Here is a 20,912-nt window from a genome sequence, read left to right on the forward strand (position 1 = left end):
GAAACCAAATAGTAATACTTCATTATACGAGGGAAATCAACATGCCAGACCATGGCAACCTTTTCAATAGTCATCGAGTATTTCAGTTTTAATATGAGTGGTTCACTGAATGATGTTACATCCCTCTATTTCTTTTCAGACCACTTGCGGGTCTTCCAAGACCGGTGTTGGGTCACCTTACATTTTTCAGTAACAGACTACACTGAAAAAAAGGGACTGGCCATCTCTTGGATTTATGTAAGCATCTTGCATGCATTTAACACAATTGCCTCATGTTTTAAAGTTAAATGTAACTATATAGTGTAAAAACTACATGATATGCAGAAAGGGTGTATTAAATTGTTCATATCATGTTCAGGTGAAGTAAGTCAATAAGATAGCAACGTTAAATCTCGTGAAACCACGCGTGATTTCATCTCGCGGGCTTTGGATCGTGGTTTAAAAAAGGCATCCATCTCAGTCAAGTCGAGCAGCCAACTCTACGTTTTTGGTATGTCTTGATTTTTTGAATTCATTTTTACCATATTTCAGCCAAATGTAGTTAAACGTCTAGAGTGTCGCCATGTAACATGCTAAAAAAGAGCCGTTAGCTTATTTGCTGTTTTATCTGTTGTCAAAGAATTGGCGCTTTTTCATTTGAATTTGTCTTTGGCACAAGAGCCGTAATATCACATTAAACCTAATTACGAGGCACTCATAACATAATTTGGTTTTCTGTGTGAATAGATTTGTCAACTGACTCTTCAGTTACATTGTGTATTTACTGCACCGTGGTGTTAGTGAGATTTTGGACATTGAACAGCTTTAGCTAATATCATCAGCAGCATTATGCTAGCTTACATCCCTACCCCTCCTGCCCTCACCTGCTGTCCTTTTGTTTTTGTTTTTGTTTTTTTTGCTGCACATTGAGAGATGACCTCTATTCTGCATTTCACCAGGAGTCAGCTGATGGATTGTGGGTTCAAGGTGTTATGGTAAGAAAGTATATTCTATTTTCGTTTCTGTAACTTAATTATAATAGGTTTTTTATAATTATTAGGTGCATGCATACTCACCCTATTAATACAACTGAGAAATCCAAAATCTGCCATAGGTTTAACTTATACCTGTATGTATTGCCAGAAAGGTGATTACTGGACTCGCATTAATGCACACTTGAACTGAAATGAGGTTGTAACTTGTGGGTTGTTGGGTTGCAAATCAGAAACAAACATCTTTGGATTTTTTTTAATCCCATAAGATCTGGAAACACAGTTTTTATTCAACAAAACATTACTGATTAACCAAGCACAGTGCCTGCTGTTATTTCAAAATAATTTTATGTCATTTCAGATAAAATGCAGCATTCCAGTGCATCCCAACCATGCCTTTACAGTCAAGGTTTCTGACGGAGCTGAGTTTTTCTCTGACAGTCTGCTGAAAGTGTTTGCAAAGTGATCGGGGGAACAGGGCACAAAGCTAAAGGATGTAGCTGCCATGATGACAGTAAGAACTTTAAAATTCTTTAACTACAAAGTTTATATGTATTGCATTAGGTCAGTAAAAGATTTTTATGCTACATCCATTGAAACAGTCAACTATTACCTGTGAGTAATGATTCCACTAAAAGGATGCCATAATTTTCGTCATGCATTTACTGGCCCACTGAGAAAAAATTATCTTTTTTTAAAAATAAATGTTCTGGAAACTATATATCCATAAAGTTGATGTCAAACAGGAACTTTTGATATTGCTTTGTAGATGCTGGTGTTGCATGTTGACTGGTTTAAAAAGTCAAGAGTTTTTGTCTGGGATCATTTTCTTCTGTGCTACTGAAAAGTTCACAAATCTCTGTTTTCTTTGTTATAATAGTCAAGGATGACATTAATGCTCGGAGTCCCTCATCAAAGTGCTCCGCATCTGTGTGAAAGACAATTGCAACATCTTGGTGCAGGAGTTCATGGTGAGTGTTTTATGAGTAGATTGTGGCTTTGCAACATTTAAAAATGCATTCAGTTATCCACTTGATCCTCATTGGACTGGTTAGGACCAGTAGTCCTCTTTAATAATTTGAAGTTCACATGAGGCCTGGTAGTGAACTCGGCCACCGGCCCTTGAGGCCCCACCCTCACCCCTGTATTAGGGGTCACATCAGTGTGAAAAAACTTTAAATTTGTCATTCTAGTGAACAAAGGAAAATCCCACCAATATTTATATTAGCTTTTGTTTGAAAAAATGACCAACTGACCAACAGCTAACCAAATTGTGGGGCTGAAAGTCTAAATTCTAACATCTTCTGAGTGACATAGCCTGGATTTCTGATGGGCCGGTGTCTTTCTAACAAAAACTAATGTAAAGCATTTGAAATTATTATGTTTTTCACCCTCTCTTAGAAACTCTGTTAGACCATGAATGGCAGCATGGCAGGCCACTCTTTGGCTATAGCTATTTACTATGTTGCTTGCATTGGTTTAAATTACTCTAACATTAGAACTGGTAGATTCAAAAGAGATGAGTTTAAAAAGGAATCTTAAAGAAATGTTTTGTGTTTAACCAGGACTTGACTGAGGCCACTGCACAGATTGAGAAAACCACAATGAACATCTGTCTCCAGAGGATGCGGCAGGCAATGACTTTTCTGATGTTGTTCTTCAAGATCTGGATAACGTGACCTTTGCAGTAGCCATGCTGTTTGGACCTTTTTTATTCCTTCAACATGAGTTACCCATCACAACTCTGCTACACTTTTGAGGTGATTCAATGGGTGGTAATGGAGTTGGATGCAACTCAGCTCTCAAGAAAAGCTCACAACTAAGACAAAACTGCTCCTGCAACGAAGCTCACTGTTATGCATGTGAGGTGACCAGCTCTAGGTGAGAGGACATTTAAATCTCACACTTGTTCTGCTGCATTTTTGAAGCTCAATTCCAGGAACGGATCGCAGGGTTCATTTTTATATACTCTGCAACTGCCATGAGGACGAGCCGTTTTTTTGTTGTTGTTTGTTTTTCCTTTTGCTCTGTACAAGTTCTGTTTGTCTGTTTGGCAGCATTTTTAAATTTCTCTTTGTATTTTTTCTTTCTTTTACTAGTGAAGAGATGTAGCGTGAACAGTTATACAGTCTAAATATCCCATATGGGTCGTGTGAAATGGTATTTTCAGTTTCATTCAGTTGAAGTAAAGAACGTTGAATATTTCTAAGTGTGCTGTTTTGAACCAAGATGTCACAGTATGATCAGTGCTGTAATTTTTGACAGTCACTGTATCAATGTTATTTTTGCGTCTCTTGAATAAAGGTTTTGACCTGCAAGTGCTAATTTCTTTAGTTATTGGGGTAAAATGGGTAGTGTTAATAGGAAGGTGTTTGCCAATTCAGTAACCTAATTTAATGTTAATGGAAACTAACATTACCTCAAATTGTTTAGTCATAATTGTTGTTTAACTGAATCTTGACGTTAGAGGCCTTAAATAGAATGTTTTGTATTGTTCTTTCCCAACATTTTTCAAAAGAAACAGTCCAATTTCTTTGCTGTGATTGATTCCAGAGAACACGGAAGAACTGACATTATTTAACTGTTGATTTATATAGATTCAGTAGAGGAGTAATGTCAGTTTAATTCTTTACCTACTGCAGTGAAATTAGACATGTTGTTTTGAAAGGTTACTGGTGGATGCCAGCAACCATCTTGGAAGAGAACAATACAATCTGTTATAAGGCCTCCATTTGAAAATTGTGTATTTGATACTAGAATATAATAGCAAAATGTAATTTGAAGATAACATGTAGTATTTAAGTGACCAAGTAGTATTGGGTAAAAGTTATTGAATCGTGTTGGGATAACGTGAGAAAATTGTGAAGGATTAAAATATTCCAAGAGCTCAAATTACTTCATCAAAACATGTTTAAGTCACATTTTATCAACACAAATTGCACAGGTTTATTGAACATGAATAAATTGTGTTAATTTAATTCAATTGTTTAAGTTGCTGCCAAAGCAAAACATCTGTGTGCAACAAATGTCCACCATTGAATTAAGTAAATCCAACAACATATTTTTTTCAGTGTAATGTAACTACTGTACTACATTCATTCTTCAGTTATTTGCACACTTAGCAAATAGATTTTTAAAAAGCTAGCTTGTTATTAAGCTGAGTAAGACACTTAAGCAGCAGCCATCACTCAAATTCAGCAGGTAACAAAAGCAGTGGCAGTGGCGATCACTTCAGTCTCCTTGGGCTTGTTTTCACCTTTATCTACGTATTACAGAAATTTAAAAGCAAAAGATCATATATGTGTCCTCATCAGGATAAGGATTTGTGTTGGCATGTGGAACTGAAGTCTAAGGTTTATATTGTTAACTAACAATTTGTTTCAGGTAATTCAAACACAAAAGTAACGTGATGCAAAGTGTAACAAATTACTTTCTCCAGTGAGTAATTAAGTAACAAACTAGATTACTTCAAAAAAGTAACACAAAATATATAATGTGTAAAACACATTATATATTGGCATGGCTGAAATCAGATGAAAACTAAAACTGTTAGTTTGTAGGTGGCATGTCCAAGCTGTACCACAGCAGCATGTCTGCCACACCTGCAAAGTCTGACAACAGAAATCTGAACTTTTTTTTGCTTCTGATACTGACCAACATAATAATAATAATATATGTCAGTGCAGTTCTCTACATCGAACCTATTTTAAAACAAGTGAATTCAGTGAAATTCACATGATTACATAAAAGTTGAGTAATAAGAAATAGTGCAGATGACAAAACGTCATATGTCGAAGCATAGGCTTTTTCCTCTTAGGCATAATTTTTATCCAGTTTCCTGGCCACGCTGCTCTGGGCTCTGACTATCATATGACTGGGAACAATTACCTTGGTTTTCTTGGAGATGTAGAACCCAGTGAGTTCACATATAGAACAGAGAAAACCTTTGAACCACACAACATTCTTTCCCCCTTAGTAGTTTGCCTCTACTTTTATGCTGTCTGTTTCTCTTCTTTCATGGCAGCACAAGCCTTAATGGGAGAGTAAATGCAAATGAACATTAAACTCGCAGAGAAAAGACACATAACATCTGACTGAATTTTCTGTTTACATTAAACACTGGATGTGATGTTAAACTCTAATCCCTTTCATGGCGTTAAAGCTCAGGACTTGAAAGAGCACAAGGTATGTACGGTTAAACTTTGGCAGAGGGGAATGTGATGAAGCATAATCCACAAATGCCTGAGGTTACACAGAGTCACAGGACTAGGATGCTCCACTGAGGAGTCAACAACAGCCTTTTTGCTAAAGCTGGCGCACATAATCATCATATTTATGTCAAAATATCTGCAACTCCAAAACAAAAAATGATCCATTTTTAGTGAACTCATCTATTCTGATTATCAGGCAAACAGCGTTAGGCTGCCTTATGCCGTGTCGGTGAATCCAGTTCACTGGCTATGAAGAGAAGCAAATCATCTGACATTCACAGCCAGATCATTTGCAAGAGTTCCTGCTGTTTGAAGCCGTGTGCAGATAATGCCCATCACACATATGCTCTTGTTCAGCTAGCTCTGGGCTAATTCCACACTGCATGCTATAGCAGAACGCCTTCAGTCCTGTCAAGCATCAAGCAGCTCCACCAACTTGCAGTAGCTTTCTGATCCATTCTGCCACACACTGCATTGTGAGAACTCATTTGTGGTGCAAAGCTGCTTAGCGGGGATTTGTCTATACAGTTTCCCATTCACTGCTTCTACAGCGGACTGCATGTGTATGTGCTCGGGTTATTTCCTGACAGTCCATCTGTTATTGCAGCTCTATTACACGGCAATCCAAGTCCTCAACGCCTTGAAAGCTACTGCGCGCTATCTCTAATAAACTGGGACGAAAAAGTGTGGTAACTGCAGTGACAAAACAGTTCCTAAAACTAAATAGCAGAGACGCCAACCCCTCCGTACTGTAAGACATTTCCAGAAGCTATTATCACGATCATTAAGAGCAGCTGATAATAATGCAGTGAGAGTGCACACTGTCAGTTTTACAAAGACATTTAATTAAGGGTGAACATTCTCCCAGAGCGCTCATCAAAGGAGGAGGCCTTGCTGGGTGACATTTTAACTAGTCAATCAGAGTAGCCAGCTGGGAACTCTGCAGCCGAAAGAGGAAATAGGTTGGTAGAATAGACAGACATACAGTAGATACAGACTTTATTAATCCCATATTCAATTTATTACAGCAGCACAAGGAAAGGAAAGGAAAAGAGAATTAGTGATATATTAGAAAATAATAAAATAAAAAAGTAAGTAAGAAAAATAAAGTAATAAAAACCCCAAACTGCTAAAAATGCAGAATCAATAAAATACTATATAATAGTAATTTTTACTGTGTACAAATTTGACTTCACATAGTATGATACACTGGAAGACATGTCACAGAGATATTTTTTTTACATGTACATTAAGTGCAGTGGGAATGATATATATACATGCATTTGTTTGTAGGTATTTATCATGTGTGCATATTTGACAGTCAAACTGCTGTTGGCATGAACTGTAAAAGTAACCAAAACAGAATAAGTGCTACAGCCGCTCTGTGTTTCAAACGGTCAGTTTACATATCAGCTTTGGAAGACTCATCACGGTAAGTCTTGCTCAGCCTGTGAAAACAGTTCTGTAAAATGTCCTGTCGATCTTCAGGAGATTTTCAGTTCCTGAGAAAATAACCCCTGGCTTTGGATTAACGGCTGCAGATTTAGAACAAAAAACTGTACACAGACCCCAGAGTTTGGAAAATTACAGGAGTTTGTGAGGCAGCAGTGAGGCTACACAAGCTTTACCTATAGCGACTAAAAATCAAGCTATTTTAGCTTTTGTTTCTTTATTTCATTGTAATAAACCTAGATTTATGTAATGGTACATTTGTCGAGTAATACCTTACAGAAATACTACAAAGTTTACTTTAAAGTTTAAAGAAATACTACAGTTTCCTTTTGCTTGAAGGTTAATTTAGAGGAATGTTCAGTTTTTCCTCCACATCAGAGCTGATGATAACTGTTCGCTTGGTTCATAATTCATTACTTTGCCTCTTAATACCAGCGATCAAGGCTCATTATCCATCTGTACTGTGATGTCATGTCCAGCACGCCTTTTCAACAACTGACAGAAAGTAAGAACAGAAAGTAAGGACCTATACGATTAAGAGTTCATCCTGATACCTCGAGCTGAGGTCTCATCATCAGCTACAAGGACACTTGGAGAGAACATCACTGGCCAAGATCAACACCCTAGTTTATGTTTTCACCACCTGGCTACTATTTTTTCAGTGTTACCTGTGGTTTGCACCCTAAGGTAGACCAATGATGATCTGATTTCTCTCTCTAGGACAGAGCACTGCTCTTCTATCTACTTTAGTCTTTAGTTGTCCTTCAGGGCTTATGGCGTTACTGGGCCTCACAAGTTTATATAGATTTTTTAACAATGAAAAAGATGATTTGACCACCCTTAATAATTCTGCAGTCACATACCTAGAAGCAGAGATATTAAATGCAAATGAAACACAGAAGTTTTCTCCTTAATTTCTCATAAACTAACAACAAACCACGAAACTCTCCCTGCTCATGACAAGTGGATAAACCCAGAATCTTAGTTTCATCCTTTTTCTATCAGGACCGGCTCATCATAGCATGATGTCGACTCCATTTTTTTCGCAGTGCGTTTTTTTCCGTATGAATTCTTCTCAAAATTTAAATAGTTTTGTAAATCTGAAATTACTTCAAGGTATTAAAAAGCACATCTCATTCCTGTATCAAAAAATGCCCAGCTGTCAGCGGTTATCATGACATCAGGACACTAACCACAATTTCGCTGCTGAACATGCAAAAAATGTGTAAATACCTCAGACTGGAGACAGTCTGGTATTTGCTTTGTTGGACTGTTCAGGTCTTTGTAAAGCCTAAAGTGAAATCCATTCCTTACTGAGAAAATGAAAGCACATTTTGAACTTGTTTCATTTGTTAAAGGTATTAGTTTTAGAGGCAGGGGAGCCAGAGCAGTGGCAGTGCAAACATTAGGATTAACACACACCCAGGGCTTACGACAGTTTCAACCATAGCACTATCTGACACTTGAAATAATCCTACAGGGTGTCCGCACTGTAATCTGAATGATATCTCTGTTGTTGTGACTGACTGCTAGCTTACTGTAAGTAGCTAATGAAACCATTCACAAAGAGTAAATATTTAAAAAGATTATCATGTCATTATTGTGGACAAGAAGCCATTATTTGTACGTACAGCCACATATTTCTCTTCATAAGTAACTCGCTAATTGAATGATTGGTTGTGTTCCAGAAAATCTGCATTTGCTCAAGTCTCAGATTTAATCAACTGCAAACAATATTCACAAACTAACTCCACCCAAAGTAATCACTTTGTGTGAGTACGCTCATTTAAAACACGTTTGAAATTAAATTTATTTATCATTTATTTCCACTCAACAAGCGGATTCCACAACATATATAAATACCAAATAAAAAAATAGATACCAAATTCTATTCACCTGCTACTCTATAAACAAGTAAATACATCCACATACAAAACATGTGCAAGTGTGTGATGATGAAATAAAAACAACAGCAGTATTAGAGTGCAGTTACTCACCTCTGTTGTTGTGCAAGGGCTGTATTTACCTGCAGATTAAAAAAAGAAAGCACTGTTATCATGAGCAGCAAAGAAGCATGAGGTACTCGAACTTTGATGCATAAATGAAAGGTAGCATATTATTCAGCTACAAATCCCGGTTCAGCTACAAAAGTTCTTTTTCTAGGAATAAAACAGCACTGACAGGACTTCCAACCAACTACGAAAACTGATTTACGTCTTTAATATCAAGGACGAGAAATTCTCAGAGAACATAATATTACTGGTACAGTGGTGTAGTTGTTAGTGCTCTTATCTCACAGTGCTTCATCCATCCATCCATCCATCCATCCATCCATCCATCCATCCATCCATCATCCATCCATCCATCTATCCATCCATCCATCCATCCATCCATTCATCTATCCATCCATCCATCCATCATCCATCCATCCATCCATCCATTCATCTATCCATCCATCCATCCATCATCCATCCATCCATCCATCCATCCATCCATCATCCATCCATCCATCCATCCATCCATCCATCCATCATCCATCCATCCATCCATCCATCCATCCATCCATCCATTCATCTATCCATCCATCCATCATCCATCCATCCATCCATCCGTTCATCCATCCATCCATCCATCCATCCATCCATCCATCCATCCATCCATCCATCCATCCATCTATCAATCCATCCATCCATCCATCCATCCATCCATCCGTCTATCCATCCATCCATCATCCATCCATCCGTCTATCCATCCATCCATCCATCATCCATCCATCCATCCATCCATCCATCCATCCATCCATCCATCCGTCTATCCATCCATCCATCCATCATCCATCCATCCATCCATCCATCCATCCATCCATCCATCCATCCATCCATCTTCTTCCACTTTATCCGGGGCCGGGTCGCGGGGGCAGCAGCCTAAGCAGAGAAGCCCAGACCTCCCTCTCCCCAGCTACCTCCTCTAGCTTATCCGGGGGAACACCAAGGCATTCCCAGGCCAGCCAAGAGATATAATCTCTCCAGCGTGTCCTGGGTTTGCCCCAGGGCCTCCTCCCGGTGGGACATGTCCGGAACACCTCACCCAGGAGGCATCCTTGTCAGATGCCACAAACTACCTCAGCTAGCTCCTTTCGATGTGGAGGAGCAGCAGCTCTATTCTGAGCTCTTCCCGGATGGCAGAACTTCTCACCCTATCTCTAAGGGAGAGGCCATCCACCCTTTGGAGGAAGCTCATTTCCGCCGCTTGTATCCGTGATCTTCCACATTCTGATGCTTAGTTTGAACTTCAGCAGGCTGTCTTGACCATATCTACATGTCTAAATACTTTAGATTGCTGACCAGTGATTGACTGATTAGATACGTGCATTACAGTTTTCTCCATCCCTATGGACTGGCAAACTGTCCAAGCATCAGGTGAGATGAGATGTTAGTCTGCTTGACAATAATATTAATTCATCTGTCTTACTCTTATTTGTTGTATAGATTTGGGGCATAATAATCACCAGTGTTATTGTTTCAGATGTCACATTTTACAGTAGAGTAAAGTATCATCACAGGATTTTTAATATGTAGCACTTGGGACTTATATGCAGTTCCTCTGTGGTCAAGCACCTCCTATTTATCAGTGATAACAAGTTTGATTTCTCAATAAACTGATTTTGGCCCTCTTTGTTCTTGCCATCATTATGCAAGCTGGAATCAATTTCAACAAAATCTCTAAGCTGTAACTTATTTATCACTTTGAGTATCATGACCAGTGACGACAAAATTCTCCAGTCGAGAACCCGCGTTGGATGAATGCGCTCCCTTCAAAAGGAAGAATGTAGCATTTCTCCCGGCTACATCAGCAGAGCTTTTACATCATGAGTAAACAGCCTGTAAACAGATGACCCTCTAAACAAACCCCTGTTTTGTATTGTAATACGCAGGAATGCAACATCATGGCACCACTGACATCAGCCCACAACTTTAACTCGCATCAGTAGATTTGAATGCCGTGCTGCTGAGGTGAAGATGTGTCAACTGCATCTAAAATGAGCAGACAATCAAATGTGCCTTCAAGATGAATCAGTCAAGGAGAGTACTGGCATGAAATTCCATCTATTTCTAACAGGCATGAGCAAAAACATTTACAGTCATTGAGATGTAATAAAAAGTGTCAGGTGGCCTGGTTAAATGCTGTATTACATAGCAGACATGATGTGGGTTAAACGGCAACGGAGTCTAAAACAAACTGTGTTAGGATTTAACTTGAAGCCATGTTAGCAGATGATAGCTTCAAAAGTCCTTAACCTTTAAAACCTTTACCACACATTTATCTCATTATTTACATGAATTGCTTTGATTATTAAGCTTGTGCATTAGGAAGACAAAAGCACAGCACTTAGTAAAACAATTTAGCTCTATTAATCAATAAACATGCAAACACATTCTCAAAATTACAGAATATAATGGATAACTGAATGAAAATCCCAACTATGACTCCAAACAGTAGAAGTTGAGTAGAAGTAGAATGCTGAATACTGTATAGCCTACATTAACCATTTAAAACCGTTTAACAACTGTTACATAATAATATTTATGCGATTGCACTCGATAAGTTCAAAATCCGTTCATATGAAAGCATTTGGTGTGTTATGTATGTAGGCGGAGCCAATAAAGCAGTCTGGGGATCATCTGAAGAACCATAGGGGTATATATTTAAAAAAATAACCCTCTACTTTTCTCTGACAAACTTAAAAAATAGTACAAGAACAAACAAATCCAAAAAACATATTGATATGCAGCCACTATTTGCAGCATGATGTCACAGTACACAGGCAACAGAGGAATAAAGGCTAGGATGACTCCCCTCTCCAGTGGTTGCATCCATGTTCCTAAAAATAACCCATTCATTCTATAACCATATAGACATACAGGCCAAAACCAGCATGAGCATCACAGCTGAGCCTCTCAGATTTGCTCAAAGACAAAGCAGGATGTGAAATGTATTGAATCAAAGGCCATAACACTGACTCAGCAGGGTTGTGTAACAGTGTGTGTACGTCGGAGCTGAGTTGAGAGCACTTCCCTCAGGCCCTCAGGTAGTCAATTACAAAGACAGAGATGGATAGGCATTAAGTCAGTCTGCTCTGCACTCTTTGGGCAAATGTAAATATAGACGAGCATGAACACACCAGCTCTTAGTCTAACAACATCAGGTGCTTAGTTTAAGCAAATGTTCACAGACGCACCCACAGAATAAGGCAATACAAATATCACATAGCATGCAGTGTCACCTGTTTTGTTTTGGTTGGATTCCAGGCTTATCCCTCAATTTAAAAGCTCGACCGTGCTAGAAAAAATATCCACAAACACTAACTCTGCCTCATGTTACACATGACCCACCATAAAGTACAATAACATCAGGATTACAACACTATAGACACACTTTAAAGGCCCGTAGGGGTAGCTTGAGAATATTACAGCGGTTTTTCAGTTGGCACACTGCTACTACTCTCTCTCTGACTCTGTTATATTTCCAGCATGGCACTAACACTGCTTTAACTCTAACTAGCTCTTTTTGTTTTATTGCCTCTCATTAATTGTAGCCAATGAATGTGGCTCCCACAGGTAGAAGTAACAACTAAACATAACCAAGACCTAAATGAAAAAAACAAGGGTGATGCATCACTAATGGTCCCTGTTCTGTTCAGGCACAAGCAGGGCAACAGTCCACGCCTTGATCTGATCAGTGCCCGCATTTCGGCTCGTAATCACATGCTTTAATCAGATGAAGCGGGATGAACAGACTGATCTGATACGAGGTGACAAAACAGGCTGACGGGCTCTTCATAAAAATAAATAAATAAAAGAGATGAAACCACATGATGCCCACACACGTGTGTTTGCTGAGGAGGAAACAGTGAAAATGAGCGGAGACGCATGAAGCCATGTGAGGGAGAGAGCGGCGGGGGTTTGTGATGGTATGTCTTTGTGCAGATGAGATCAGGTCATGGAGCCTTAAGTACTGGTTGTTTTGGTGCTACATGATGCAGATTATGGACTAATCCTGACATGCAAACTGAGCACCTGGTCAGGAAACACACACACACACACACACACACACACACACACACACACACACACACACACACACACACACACACACACACACACACACACTTATGAATCTTTCATGTGTGAGCTCAAAAACATGTGCGGAGCTATTTACAGGATATTTTTGCATCGCACCTCTATAATAGTCTCACTGGGGCCCTTTCTTTTAGGTTTATTGTTAACATTATACTAGAACGTGTTGGAACAACACACGTATATTATTTAAAAGACCAGTGATGGTTTGGCCTAGATCTGAGTAGCTCTAGGCACAATAATATTTTACCTTCACAGCCCTGGTGGTCCACCCTCACAGACCCGTCCTTCTGTATCCTAACACCCCCCGGTCCGGATATCCTCCTCGGTGTAGCCGCTGATGATGCTCCGGTGGCGGCAGCGCCCCGGTGCTCCGTCGCCAGTGTTCTGCAGCACTGGTAGCACACCGCCCATGCCTGTTCCTCGTTGATGGGCTGGTTATAAAGCCTCAGTATCTCCTCCAGAGACAGATCATCCGCTCCCGCTTCTTCCGGCGAGTTCATCGTGTTGTGATGCTGCTCCTCATCCCGGCGAGTCGCTGCAGCAGCATCCTTCAGCCCTCTGTTGTCCCCGCCGCATCGTCGTCCATCCATCCTTTCATTATCTCAGTGCAGGAGGCCCGATGGCGAGAACAGGTCCAGTCTCATGAGCGAGTACTGACCCGGAGGCATCGATGCTTCCCTCTTGTCTCCCCAGGTAACAGCAGCAGCAGCAGCCAGTCAATCAGCACAGCACTGGATCTGGATCTTTCCCCGCCCGCCTGATGTTCAGGCTTTGCTACCAGCAGTCATAAGATACGGTGTGTTTATGCGATTAAGCCCGGCTCGGTGTGTGTGGGTTTGTCTCACATCGCAATTCAGCAAGCTAGGCTCAGTCATTTGTCACATGATCTCTCTCTCTCTCTCTCTCTCTCTCTCTCTCTCGCTTTCTTTTTCTCTCAAAGTCCTGAGTGTGGACTGGCATCAAGTTAAAGAACTGTGGCCCCTGTAACACAGTGAGTTGTTTGGTATTTTGAGTAATCGCAAAGGGTCTGCAATATAAACTAATGTCTGCTCTCCGTTATTACCTGTTCACACGTGTTCACATGTGTCCCTGTAGAATCTGAGGTCTAATAGTCCTTTCTGAAGTTGGTCTCTGTGACTGATGTAAACATAAAATGTACCTACTCTGCTCGTTTACTGCTGCTTTCTTAATATCCTTTTTGGAGTAGACTCCCAGTTCATAACTTTCTTCTGTTTGGCCTGAACAGAACGTTTGAACGCATATCTGCCATTTCCCCCCCAGCTATTTATACATCTAACAGTGTATAAATAGCAGTGCTTTTATACACCATTTATACAACAGTTTAAAAGGGGAAAACTGAAATGCAGAAATGCAGGTGGAGAGTGAGTCTGTCACGGGCACTAGGTTTTATGCCTAAGTTTTGAATTGTTGCTGATTGTTTGGTGTTTATGGTGTTTTGTTTTCTAGTTGATATTCCCTGTTTGGTTCACCATGTTTATATAGATGGGTTTTCTTTTAAATTCTGTCCCTTTTTGCTGTCTAGTTTCATTTTGTACCTAATTCCACGAGTTTTGTGATATCCTTTCTCCCCTGTATTTTCCCACTTTTAAGGTTTTGTTGTTTCTTTCAATGCCATTTCCTCATGTTATGTTTACTTTTTTATCCAAGTTCCCTGTTTAATTATTGCCATTCATTTCCTGTTTTAGTTTGCTAGTTAGTTGTCTCCTGTGTTTGGTATTTACTTTGTCACCTGCTATTTGAATTGTGTGCACCATTCTTCAGTGTGTGTGTGTGTGTGTGTGTGTATAAGCCCACTCAGTCCTTTAACAGTGCTTCTCTTTATCCTTTTAGTGTGTCTAGCATGGCTTAGTTCCTTTTATTTCTACTTCTAACCAAAAAGGTGGATAATGTCAGCAGTTAAGGAACATTTTGACATGCTATCGCCTACTAATAACATTAATCATTCTCAGAGAGGATGGGTAGATGTGTGTGTGTGTCTGTTTGTGTATTTATATTAAACATACACATATGGGTATTCTACAAGTGATACATCATTACATATCCACTCGAGTCCACATGTATTATCAGAGCAGGGCTGCTGTAAATCGAATGAGCAGCAGGTGTCAGTACTGTACTGTTGAACCGGGCTTCATGTGATCTGCCCTTTGGTGAAGCAATTGGCTGGAAAGATTCAACACCTTCATTCAAACATAAGTCTTTGTTTCCCTTTCGAAGTGTATCCACTGCTCTTATTTTAGTTGGATTAGCAGTCTATGATTACCGTCTTATAGTTATTTGTCTAAAAGGCCCTACTTTTAGCTGTTGTGTATCATCTCAGGTCTTTTTCTGATTAGCCCTCTCATTAGAATCGAACAGGCACTTGCACTTCTAGGTTGCGCTAGACTGTTTACTGCTCCCTTCACTATGGCTTACTTCATGCAGTGGCAGTTTTTGATATGGGCGACATGGGTTATTGATCAAGGTGGCATCATGGTGGGCATTAACAAAACAAGTTGCTCGCACCCATGCTGCCTTGACATCAAGCCAGCGCATTTTGGGGATTGCATAGGCACCGATCGGTTTTCTAATAAGAGCTCCCTCCATTTGCGAGGAGCTCTTGCCGTGCAGGGAGGAGAGGGGCGAAGCGGCCAGGGATTCTCTGGGAAGTGGCATCTAAAAACCAGCTTGCAAAATAAAAGGAAATAAAAACAAACCACCAAATACAAAAATAACAGACAATATGATATAGACTTATAATTGGCACCGATGTGTTTTCTAAATTCTATCACACACATATACGCGAAAAGTAAATGTGAGATCCCTCGGTGCGCCTTCTTGCTACTGCTGTGCTTAAGTCTCACACACAACCTGCCAAAAGGGGAGGGGGCGGGCTGCTTCCAAATAGAGCACATTTCATTCATAATATTCAAATGGAAGATGGACAAGAAAAGGTCAAAGCCAGCAGGTCCTCAGTTTAGAAAAAAAGAAAAGAAGAGGAGGAAAAACGAGCAAAAGATAGAGTTAAGCAGATGTGTCATTGGATAATGGCACTTATTATGCATCCTGAAATAAGAGAATATTCATTAGTAGGGATAGTGATAAATTTCTGTTTACCTTTAGCCACTTGGCTATGATAGTAAAACAGTAAACTGACAGTAGCCACTGAGATGTGGCTTATTGAATCTTTTGGACTGTGTTCAGCATAATATTAATTAGCCATTAATTGGAAGAGGTGTGTTGTTGATGTGTCTCCTATTCTCAATATATCACAAATTATAATTGTAATGTCTTTTAGCTGTTTGCATATGATTAAATATTGTTATTATTATCCAATGCTTTGTGTGTTCATTTAATACTACTGATACACATATCAAAGTATATTTATAACACAACACAAGAACAGTGATTATATGAGCAAGAATGATCACTACTGTCATTATTTATTGACATTCCTAAAAAAGTTGAAAGACAGAAAGAAACTATTAGAGAGACTGTTTAGCATAGTAACATCATGATAATTATATAATATTCACATATAATAATAATGAATAGAGTGAACTGTAGGAATGCCAAATATTTAATATAAAATGTAAATGTTTACATAATATTGGTAAGAACTCAGTGGTGAGCTCATAATAAGATATTAACAAAACAAAATGATTATTAATAACTAGAAATGAATGGTAGACTTTGTGAGTTAGTTAAAGTAAAATAATCCATCCATCTTCATCCACTTTTCCAGGGCTGGATAAGTAGTACAGAATACAGTAACCAAAATACATCATATACAGCCTTATACCTCAGTAATCAAATCTGACTTCTCTCTGCTCTGCCTGGTGTTCACTGACTTCATGTCACTGGGAGAGCGTGTCTCCTCTTCTTGGAAGGCACTCTCCAGCACATTCAGGATGGATTTTTGTATTTCAGCCTTAAAATCTTGTCTCAAGAAGACATACAGCAGTGGATTCAAGCAGCAGTGAAGTATGACCAAATTCTCGGAGACATACAACACAATTCGGAAGGCATAGTGAAATGTTTCATTTGGTGGAATAAATACCACCAGCTGAATTAGATCAATGATGTAATAGGGCCCCCAGCACAGAAAAAAAGTGACGATAATGGAAGCAATAACTTTAAAGGGGCGACTTGATTGGCTGGCCAGGTTGCGGTTTGTCCTGAGACGATGGATGATGACAGCATAACAAGCGACAATGACAGTGAAGGGGACTGCAAATCCTAAAAGGAAGTGGGTGATTGAAATGGTATGAAAGACAGATGGTGTTGCATATTTAAAATTCTCAACACTGCTGAAGCAGTAAGTTGTGTTTTTAGACACTTCCTCTGTGTGCATGAAAAAAAAAATTTGAATGTTGACAATCAAAGCCAACACCCAAACACACAGACTCACATAGAATGCGTTGCGTACATTTCGGTGGTTCTGAGTCCAGACAGGACACACCACAGACATGCACCTGTCCACACTGATCACCACCAGAATGTAGACACTGGCAAACATGTTCAGAGAGATTGTAGTGGCGTCCAGCTTGCACATGAAATTACCGAAAGGCCAGTGAAACCGCAAAGCCAGGAATGTTACACTAAAGGGCAGAAATGCTGCAAAGATGAAGTCAGCCACAGCAAGGTTGAGGTACCAAACTGTGTTAACAGTTTTCTTCATCCTGAACCCGGTCACCCAGATAACCAGTCCATTCCCGAGCAGACCGAGGAGAGAGACCAGGGAGAAAACAGCGATAGATATGATGTTGAAAGACTGACGCAAGTTATCCAAAGACTCATCTACATCAGGTGCGGCACTTGTATTGCTTGGACTGAAATTTTCTGGGGTCATTGCAATCATTGCTTTGAGACCTGCAGCAACAGAACAAAAACAAAACAAGTGAACAAGTGTGTTTTAAATTTCTGCTTGAGTCTAGTACAGCTGAAGTTATGACACAAATGAAGACTGTCCATATCAGACCTTAGAGTTAAATCAACATGAACAGTAATGAATTCACTTACAGATTTAAACGTTAAGGCAGATTAAGGTCTAGATTTCAGGTGAGCCAAGAAGTAATTGAAGAAATTTAAGAGCAGTCATGAAAAAAAGAGGTATACCAACTAATTTATTATTAGCAATTTGTTATAAGATTGCATATCTCAAACTAAATTATAATTATGATACAGGGCTTACAAAAAAAAAGTAATGGGGATGACTGGGACATGCTTGTTTTTAACTCAAGTTATCAATAAAAGGTGCAGGAAAATAATCAGTGGTGTAAATAAACAAAAATCCATAGATGATGGATTTTCATGAAGCAGCATGACACAAATGAATCACCATCTGTTCTTGTAATGAACTGTAATGACCTTTGTGTTTGGTTTGAATACACCTTAAACGGTACACCTGCATTTTTTCAACTATTAGGCAGAAAAACATACACTGTCACTCTCTGAGAGTTTGTAGACAAGTTATAACTATGAAAGAAATGCAGTACTTTATTAGTACCCAATTCTATGTCACTGTAAGATAGTCTGACTCGAGTGATAAGGAAAGTGGAATGAGCAATATATTTACAGTGACCTCCATCACATGTGAAACTTGCTAAAACCCTTCATAATTAACTCAATTAACAAAAATCAAACGCACATGGATTCAGTGACACAGCTTACCTTTCCTTCCTCCTCTGAATCAGAGACTGACTATATATAGGGCTATCAATTTCCCTTCAAGTAGCCACTACCACTAGCTTGAGCTGAGGAATCTAAAACTAAAACTAAATGGCTCTATCTAAGAAAAAATATTCAACAAATCCCTTTGTATCATGAAACAAACAAAAGGAAGCATTCCTATGGTAAAAGAAACCCCTCCTCTTGGTTTAACCTGCTCATGTCAAATATGACATCATCAGTACTTTAAAAAGCAGGAAATGCTGCTCAGACCTTTCTGGTAGCTCATTACCCATACTGTCCAGTTGTTGTTGTTGTTTTTGGTTTTTTTTAAACTGTATTCAAACAAGTCAATACTATAAATGGCTTCAAGTGCTCATTCAGGCCTTTTAGAAGCCAGACACCCAGACACTGAGCCATGGCTCTATGCTACATGCACACAGTCCTGCATATTCACTTTTTCCAGATGTGCTTGGATTTAAAAAAATTCCCTTCTCTCTGTGTACCTGGCCTGTACCACTACACTTGTCTTTGGAATGTCTGCCTTCCTGCCTTTTTTCACAAAATGGTATGAGTCTGTTCTGTCTTTGTATGTGAATGGTTGCATGATTTGCTTATCAAAATAAATACCCGTCCCTGCCTGCATGGTTTCAGCAGTCCCACATACAAACTGGCCATTAATAATTGACATGAAATAATCTCATGGGCTGGATGCTGTCTTGTTTCTTTATGTTGTTGGGGGTTCTCAAGAATGACACCATTACTTGAAGAGAAGGTATTTGTAAATGTAAAACAACGCTTTGCCATCACATTCTGCCCAGAGGTAACTCCCTCTAGCTCTCTAGCTCCCCCTACAGTCTAGGAGTATTAACAACATAAAACATGATACTTTGCTGTTATCATTACAGATGTAATTGTATATAGCCGGCTTGCAGTTCGTTTGACACACCTGTGTTTCAACGAAGCCTGACAGACTACTTAAAAAAATTAAAACAAAACAAAAAACTACATCCTAATCTCAAAATATAAAGACACCTTAAATGGTAGAGGAGGTACATTGTAGTCTTTGAAGAAGCGCAATACCTTGGTCATTTTGGACCTTTGCATTGTATGCGCTTAATTCACATAAAAACAGACAGGCATTTTTGATGTTACAGCCCAAACAATTTTTTTTAACAAAAGCTGAACTATTTTAATACAAACATTCGCTTATATTTATTTCACTCACCACGATTTTGCATAAATTCTCCTCATTAGGTAGACATAGTATGTAACTAAAACCACTTTCTAAATTTGGTTTAAATGCACCATAACAGATAATATCTGGAGTTTTACAGCAAGTACATACCGCACTGCCACTGTCTGAGGCTTTTTAGACAAGTTGTATTTATGACAGAAAAAAACAGTGAAGTCCTCACATCAGTGCTCTCAAGCAGTTTAGCTAATTTACCTAATATTAGTTAATTAGCTTATTTTACAAGATTAGTGTTTTCCTGAATAGAAAATAACCATGGATTTTACGGTTGTACAAAATAACAAGATTGCATACCTTTGGTGAAGTGCTCCTGTTTGGCTGTTGATGAATACAGAAAAATGACTGATCAAACTGACTGGTTAATATAACTCAGACTAATCAGGGGAGGATCTACTGTGGTGGCATGTGTCGTCATAAAATAATCTTTCTAATATATTGCATAATACCCCCCCCCCCCCCCCACTTAATTTAAAAATGGTTCAGCCCGTTGCTTCCAACTGCTTTGTTTGTTTTTAGTAGCAACTAATACCTATAACTGTGCCAGAGGACAATTTGAATCGATACCATGGGCAATTCAGATTGTCTTGACTTCTTCGTTATATAGCTTGTATTTAGATAGCTTATACCTCATAATTGGCGTTTTGTTGTTTTGTTTTTCCATTTGAAATGTTAATATTCTTGTTTTGATTGTAACCTTTGATTCCTGTGTGTCTATTTTATCGTTATTCTAGTGTTGTATCTTAATTTTTATGATATTTCTTGCTTTGGTTTACGTCAGGTGTTATTATTCCCAGCAATAGTCACCTAAGTGTTCCTGTTTGTGCCTCTTTTTGTTTAATTTCTGTATCAACATCTTGACATCTTAGTGTCGTTTACAATATCTCTGACGTCCTGGGTTTCTCTCTTTTTTTTTTCTGTTTTAATTTTTAATTTTTTTAATGTCAGTGTCAATGTTTTCACCTTTTGTTTGTTGTGCTTGTTCTCCACAGAAAACTCTTAGTGTATTTATAGTCGAGTCTATACTGTGTCGAGATGTCTGTTTTGTGCCAGTGCTAGTTTCAGTCATAATGCAAATGTACTGTTTACTTTGCAAACTGAAAACCATTTCCTGTTTCAGACCACAGTTGTGATGTCCTGCTTAGTAACATAAATCGAACACATGGGCAAAATTCTTGTAAAAGTTTTTATAGCTACTTATTATTAGAACTATTTATAA

The 20,912-nt window shown here is 38.9% G+C and overlaps 2 protein-coding genes and 1 long non-coding RNA gene across 7 annotated transcripts in view; 1 reads left to right on the plus strand and 2 right to left on the minus strand.

Moving 5' to 3' along the window:
- The window catches only part of LOC146698371 (protein spire homolog 1-like), a 41,231-nt gene extending 27,600 nt beyond the window's left edge, over positions 1-13,631 (minus strand). For all 4 annotated transcript variants that reach the window (XM_085473470.1, XM_085473472.1, XM_085473471.1 and 1 more), the window contains exons 1-2: positions 13,022-13,631; positions 8,632-8,660 (exon numbers count right to left, since the gene is read on the minus strand). In XM_085473470.1, the coding sequence (XP_085329596.1) occupies positions 8,632-8,660; positions 13,022-13,364 (372 nt within the window). In that variant the 5' untranslated portion in view covers positions 13,365-13,631. The remainder of the gene's footprint in view (positions 1-8,631; positions 8,661-13,021) is intronic.
- On the plus strand, positions 209-3,289 carry LOC146698373 (uncharacterized). 2 transcript variants are annotated; one of them, XR_014923019.1, is made up of 4 exons: positions 209-974; positions 1,333-1,485; positions 1,852-1,942; positions 2,537-3,289. It is a non-coding gene; the product is annotated as an uncharacterized LOC146698373 (long non-coding RNA). The 2 variants fall into 2 exon arrangements; XR_014923020.1 differs by having other exon boundaries at positions 1,857-1,942.
- Positions 13,632-16,463: 2,832 nt separating the features above from the next.
- Positions 16,464-17,623, minus strand: LOC146698374 (chemerin-like receptor 1). Its single transcript, XM_085472659.1, has one exon. The coding sequence runs from the start codon at positions 17,621-17,623 to the stop codon at positions 16,568-16,570; it is 1,056 nt and encodes a 351-aa protein (XP_085328785.1). The 3' UTR covers positions 16,464-16,567.
- Positions 17,624-20,912: the final 3,289 nt, after the last annotated feature.

This window comes from Copadichromis virginalis, linkage group LG11 (assembly GCF_057382275.1).
Source record: "Copadichromis virginalis isolate Kocher_CV1m ecotype Utaka linkage group LG11, C_Virginalis_male_GT1.1, whole genome shotgun sequence".
Lineage (NCBI taxonomy): Eukaryota > Metazoa > Chordata > Actinopteri > Cichliformes > Cichlidae > Copadichromis > Copadichromis virginalis.